General features: G+C 64.7%; 1 protein-coding gene across 1 annotated transcript; it reads left to right on the plus strand.

Annotated features, from left to right (window-relative positions):
• Nucleotides 1-601: 601 nt before the first annotated feature.
• Nucleotides 602-4057, plus strand: LOC134515291 (fibulin-7-like). The gene is made up of 8 exons (XM_063334102.1): nucleotides 602-780; nucleotides 1189-1345; nucleotides 1498-1668; nucleotides 1857-1982; nucleotides 2139-2261; nucleotides 2365-2502; nucleotides 2604-2742; nucleotides 3697-4057. Exons 1-8 carry the CDS (start codon nucleotides 712-714, stop codon nucleotides 4055-4057), a joined length of 1284 nt encoding a protein of 427 aa, XP_063190172.1. The 5' UTR covers nucleotides 602-711.
• Nucleotides 4058-6071: the final 2014 nt, after the last annotated feature.

Here is a 6071-nt window from a genome sequence, read left to right on the forward strand (position 1 = left end):
CCAACCCTAACCCCAATCCCAACCCCAATCCCATCCCCAACCCCAACCCTGATGCTGACCCTAACATTAGCCCTGCCCCTAATGTTAATGCCGACCCTCCTGCCATCCTGCACCCCAACTCTAAGCTGCTGCGGAGCCCTGGGGTCCCCCTCTAAGCTTCAGCCATGCCTGAGCTCACCCCAGCAAAGCCATGCCGAGGCCGGTGGGTCCGCGGCACTGCCAGGCTGCCCTCCTTGACAGCCCCAGCCCCACCGGAGAGCCGGACCCCGGCGCCGACTCCAAATCCGTCCTTTCTCCCGGGAGACTTTCCCACGCTTAGCAAACACACGGGATTAGCCTCATCCTGCACCCCCGCGTGCCGGGGAGCCCCGGAGCCGTGGCTGGCCGTGAGGGGAGCCCGGCACCGCCGGTACCGCAGTGGGTACTGTGACAGCCACCGCCTGGCCCCGGCATCTGCTGGCCCTGTGACATGAAAGGCCCCAAAGCTTCTGATGTGCGGAGAGGGAAGGGAAGGGAGAGGCTGGCGCCAGTGCCAAGGGGAAACTTTCCTACGCCTCGGCCTCAGCCAGGGGAAAAACCAACAAACACACGGGCATGCACCGTGGATAAATCCCGGCGAGCGCAGGAGAGCGGCTGCGAGGGAGCCGGGCAGAACCGTAGCGCCGGAGTCTCGTCCCTGCAGCCTGCGCGGCCGGAGCCAGTCCCGGCGCCATGCTCCTCATCCCGCTGCCAGCCTGGCTGGCCCTGGGCATCCTGCAGCTGCCCCTCGGCAGCGCCCAGGTAAGGACCCTTGCATCTCCCGCCTCCAGCACCCCTCAGCACCCCCCTCGCACGCCCCAGCGCCCTGTCACTGCCCCCGGGGTGGGGGTTACAGCATGGCCACGGGGCTACCCAGAGCCGGGGAGGTGGGGGGTGCTTTTCCCCTGCCGCAGCGAGATGATGCTAAACCCCCCCGGGGTGCCCAAGTGCCAGGGCAGGACCGGGCAGAGGGGCTGAGGCTGGAGCAGATCCGGAGGCAGGGGCAGACCCCGCATGGGATGGGGGGGAAGGGGCTCTGTGAGGGCAGGGCATCCAAACCAAGCCCAAATACGCTGCCTGCTTGGGAGGGTCCCCCCGGGGCTCCAGCAGGGTGGCGGGGGAGCCTGGTGGGTGACAGAGGTGTCCTTGTGTCCCCCCTCCCCCCCCCAGGAGTGCCTGAGCCCGCAGCAGGCGCTTGGGGCGGTGCGGCAGATGCAGAAGCTGCTGGCAGCGCAGGAGGCTGCCCAGCTGCGGGGCACGCGTGGGCTCCGGCAGCAGCTCTCCCTCCTCCAGAGCCGCCTCCAGAGACAGGCCACCAAAGGCAACGGTAACCCCGGCCGGGTCACCGCCGCGGGGGTGACATGCCCACGGGGCCAGCTGGCGAGCAGCCTGGGCAAGGGACCCCCAGCTCCTCGCCAGGGGCTGGCGTAGGCTCCAGCCTGGCGACGTCCATCCTTACCCGTGTCCACCTGTCCACAGAGACCTGTCCGCAGCCAGCGGTGCCCCTGAACGGACGGATGCTGGGCCGGAGCGTGCGGGTGGGCCACGACGTTCACTTTGTCTGCGACGTCGGCTTTAGGCTGGTGGGCTCGGAGACGCGCACCTGTCGGCAGGACCGCACGTGGAGCGGCACCCAGCCCTTCTGCAGAAGTGAAGTGGAGCGGGGTCGGGGTGCCAGGGGCTCCTCTGTCACCCCGAGCTGCCGGGTCCCATCGCTCTGCTCCCCCGGCTGCTGGGAGAGCAGCCCTGAGGCTGCAGCAATGGGCACAGAGGCTGGGCAGCAGGATGGTGCGAGGGTGGGCTTCTCCAGCCCGTGTTCATCGGCTCCTTCTCCCCAGGTATCGATGACTGCTCCAGCAACCCATGTGCCAACGGTGGGACCTGTGTGGATGGCAACCAGAGCTACACGTGCCTCTGCCACCGGGGCTGGTCAGGCCCCAGCTGCAAGAGCCCCATCTATGCCTGTAGGTGCCTGGGTTTGGGCTGCGGAGGACGGGGATGTTCACAGGGACATCACCTGGCCACGCTGCGCCCACCTCCCCGTGCTCCCCGGGAACCTCAGTCCCCAGCCACCTCCTGGTGCCCCCCTACCCGGCAGTGACGGCCGCTCCTCCCCGCAGACTGGGTGACGCTAAGCAACACCTCCTTCAGCCGCCAGCCCCGCTGTGCCGAGAGCCGCCCGGGCGCCCGGCGCTGCAGCTGCGATGCCGGCTTCCAGATGCGGGCCGGCGGCGTGTGCCACGGTAAAAGGAGGGTGAGGATGGTGGAGGCAGGGGAAGGGGGAGGGGAAACTGAGGCTGGGCATCAACGGAAGCCCGGGCCATGCCCTGCTCTGTCTCCCCCAAGATGTGGATGAGTGCCAGCTCTTCCAGTCCAACCCCCAAACCCGGCTCTGCCTCCACGACTGCCTCAACCTCCCCGGATCCTACCGCTGCCTCTGCCCCCCCGGCTACCTGCTGCACGCCGACAGCAACACCTGTGAGGGTAAGAGCGGTGGGAGCAGGGCAGGGAGCATCCCGCAGGACGCAGGGGCGCGGTGGGGAGCAGCGGGGGACGGCCCCGCTCACCCCGTGTCCCCGCCGCAGACGTGAATGAGTGCGCCGGGAAGCAGCACAACTGCAGCCAGGGCGACCTCTGCATCAACACCTTCGGGGGCCACCGCTGCGTGCGCCCCAAGTGCCCCCCGCCGCGCCACAACACCAGCTACGTCAAGACCTCCGCCTTGTGAGTACCGCGCGTGGCTCGGGCTGCCTGGTGTCCTCTCCCCCAGGCCACGGGTCCTACATGTGCCCCAGGGACCGTATCGTGTCAGCAGGGAAAGCGCCAGCCATATTGCCACATGGGGCGTGCTTGGCACACTCCCTGATGCCCCATGCCAAAGGTCTCGGGATGCTGGTGGCATCCCAATACATGGTGGCTTTATCCAGGACTCCAGTCCCCCAGGCCCCCAGGCCCCCAGGCCCCCCGCCTGGGGGGAATGACACCATTTTCCCTCTGCTGCACATCCACGTGGTGCTGTCGGGTGCCATCTTCCAGGCAAAAACCCCTTGTCCTGCCCATGAGACTGAGTCGCTTTGTGGCCAAGCACGAGTGACCCAAGAGATAAAGATATAGGGAAAAATGTCATCACCAAAAGGGTTGTCAAGCACTGGAACAGGCTACCCAGGGAAGTGGTTGGGTCACCATCCCTGGAGGTATTTAAAAGACGTGTAGACGTAGTGCTGAGGGACATGGTTTAGTGGTAACTTGGCAGTGCTAGGTTAACGGTTGAATCTTAAAGGTCTCTTCCAACCTAAATAATTCTATGATTTTATGATTCATGAGGAGGAGAGCCCCTGCTCTGGCCAAGGGATGTTCCCCTGTGGGAGGCACATCTGAGCCTGGCTCCATCCCTGGCCTCCAGCCAGCACTGTGGTACACCTGGTCCCAGCTTCAGAGTGTGACCCAGAGCTGTGTCCCTGCATGGCATGGCGTTTGCCTGGCAGAGACAGGGATGGGACAGGGATCCGAGGCCGGGCAGGCTCAGATGTGGCTGCCTTGGGTTGCTCTGACGCAGGACCAGCAGAGGGGCTGGAGATGCTGCCTGCAGCATGGGCCAGGCTTGTTTGCAAGGATGCGGGCAGCTCCCTGAGAGCCAAACCACGGCGCTGAGCGGTGGCACTCCTTCTCTCCTGGCAGCCAATGCGAGAGGAACCCCTGCCCCATGGAGAGCCAAGCCTGCCGCCTGGCCGCCACCTCCATCTCCTTCCACTACCTGCCGCTCCAGGCCAACCGCACTGTGCCCCACGTCCTCTTCAAGATGTCCACCACCCGCTTTGTGGGCGACAGCCTGCGCTTTGCCATCACGGGCGGCCGGGGCCAGGGGGTCTTCACCGTGCGGCGCTCCGACCGGCAGACGGGAGAGCTGGTGCTCACCAGCCCCGTGGTGGGGCCGGCCACACTGGAGGTGGAGCTGGAGATGAGCGAGTTCTCCCGCAAGGTCCTCCTGGGCAAGCACATCTTCAAGGTCACAGCCTTCGTGTCCCCGTATGAGTTTTGATCCCCTTTGGAGGCGGGTGTGGGTCTCTCCTGGGGAGCGATGGAGCAGGTGCAGCTCAGTGGCCCCAGTTCTTGTCCCGTGGGAGACATCCCTCTCCCGCGATGCTTGCTCATGGCTGGTAGGGTGAAGCCACCCCAGCAGAAAGGGTACCTCCTGCAAAGGCTGCAAGGAAAACCCAAGGGGCCGTGCCTTGCATTGCTCTGCAGGCAGGGGGACCAGCCCGGGGGTGCCTGCCTCTGCCAGCCCCCTCCTCTCTGCCCACAGGGGCATGGCAGAGCGAGCCCATGGCACGCGGTGTGCAGGTCTGGCTCCTTGTATCTTGTAACCCCTAATAAAGGAAAAGTGGCTGCAGGAAGGGTGTTCTCCTTGTTCTGTGCCTGCTGCGTTGGGAGCCTGCTCCTGGGGCAAGGCTCCTGGGGGCAGCAGGGGGCTGTGGTCACGGCAGGGTCCCCCTGCAGAGCTCAGCGTAACAGTAGAGCTGTCAAGCCCACCCAGCACCACACGGTGTCCACGTCCCTCCCAGCACCACTAATCCCAGGGGCCACGATGAACATCCCCGCCATGCAGGACTGGGAGATGGGCTGAACACACTGCCCTGCACGTTCAAGGCTTGTCCCCAGACCCTTTGGCAGGTGCCAGAAAAGCGCAGCGGGGCTCCCTGGCACCAGGAGAGCAGGGGATGGCGACGGGGGGCCGTACTTTACATCCAGCCTTCCCTCCTGCCATGGCCCTGGCAGGAGATGGACAAACCTGCAGCACTCAAGCTATTCCCCTGCTCCTGACTCAAGGAGGGTGGGCAACAAGGACAAAAGAGGTGCTGCCCCCCACCCTGGACATCCTCTGCCACCACCAGCATGGCCAGTCCCCTGCACAGAGAGAGTTGAAAAGGTGATGAGGGCCTTTGGGGTCAGCGAGTGAAGGACACGCTGCCCCGGGACACCCTTCCCTCTGCACACAGGAGCCTTTTTAGGTGAGTGTCAGTGCCAGTGCCCCTCGCACAAAGCAGCCGCTGTGTGCGGACCGCAGGCAGCTCATAAAGACCTCCTTGTGTGCCCACCACCGGCACCGTGCTGGAGGAGGGGGACATCCCCGGGCTGGCAGGGATGGCTGTGCTGCGTCACAAAAATCGGCAGCTGGCCGGCACCCACCGAGGGGAGAGGTTGGGATGCAAAGCAGAGAATTGCAAGGGTAAATATTTGTTTCTGCCCTTCAGGTGTGCCAGCCAAACTGGGCACCCCAAGTGTGGGTTTGCACAGGGTTCTTACACCCTTCAAATGTTCACATACAGCACACAGCGGGATGGAGGGCACCCTCAGCACGTTTGCCACCAACACCAAGCTGTGTGGTGGGATCGACTTGCTGGAGGGGAGGGATGCCCTCCAGAGGGACCTGGACAGGCTGGAGAGGTGAGTCTGTGCCAACCTCATGAAGTTCAGCAAGACCAAGTGCAGGGTCCTGCAGGGGGTCGGGGCAATCCCTAGCCCAAATCCAGGCTGGGTGGAGAATGGCTGGAAAGCAGCCCTTGGGAGAAGGACTTGGGGATGTTGGTGAATGAGAAGCTCAACATTAACACAATGTGCACTAGCAGCTGGGAAACCCCCCGCAGCCTGGGCTGCATCCCCAGCAGCGTGGGCAGCAGGGCGAGGGGGGGATTCTGCCCCTCTGCTCCACTCTGTGAGACCCCCCTGCAATGCTGCCTCCAGCGCTGGGGCACCAACAGCAGAAGGACACGGAGCTGTTGGAGCGGGGCCAGAGGAGGCCCCGGAGATGCTGGGAGGGCTGGAGCCCCTCTGCTGGGAGGACAGGCTGAGAGAGCTGGGGGGGGTTCAGCCTGGAGAAGAGAAGGCTCCGGGGAGACCTTCCAGCCCCTGCCAGGCCCTAAAGGGGCTCCAGGAAAGCTGGGGAGGGACTCTGGAGCAGGGAGGGGAGCCACAGGACGAGGGGGAAGGGGGTTAAACGGAAAGAGGGGAGATTTAGCTGAGATCTGAGGCAGGAATTGTTTGCTGTGAGGGTG

The sequence above is a fragment of the Chroicocephalus ridibundus genome, chromosome 4 (assembly GCF_963924245.1).
Source record: "Chroicocephalus ridibundus chromosome 4, bChrRid1.1, whole genome shotgun sequence".
NCBI classification, from domain to species: domain Eukaryota; kingdom Metazoa; phylum Chordata; class Aves; order Charadriiformes; family Laridae; genus Chroicocephalus; species Chroicocephalus ridibundus.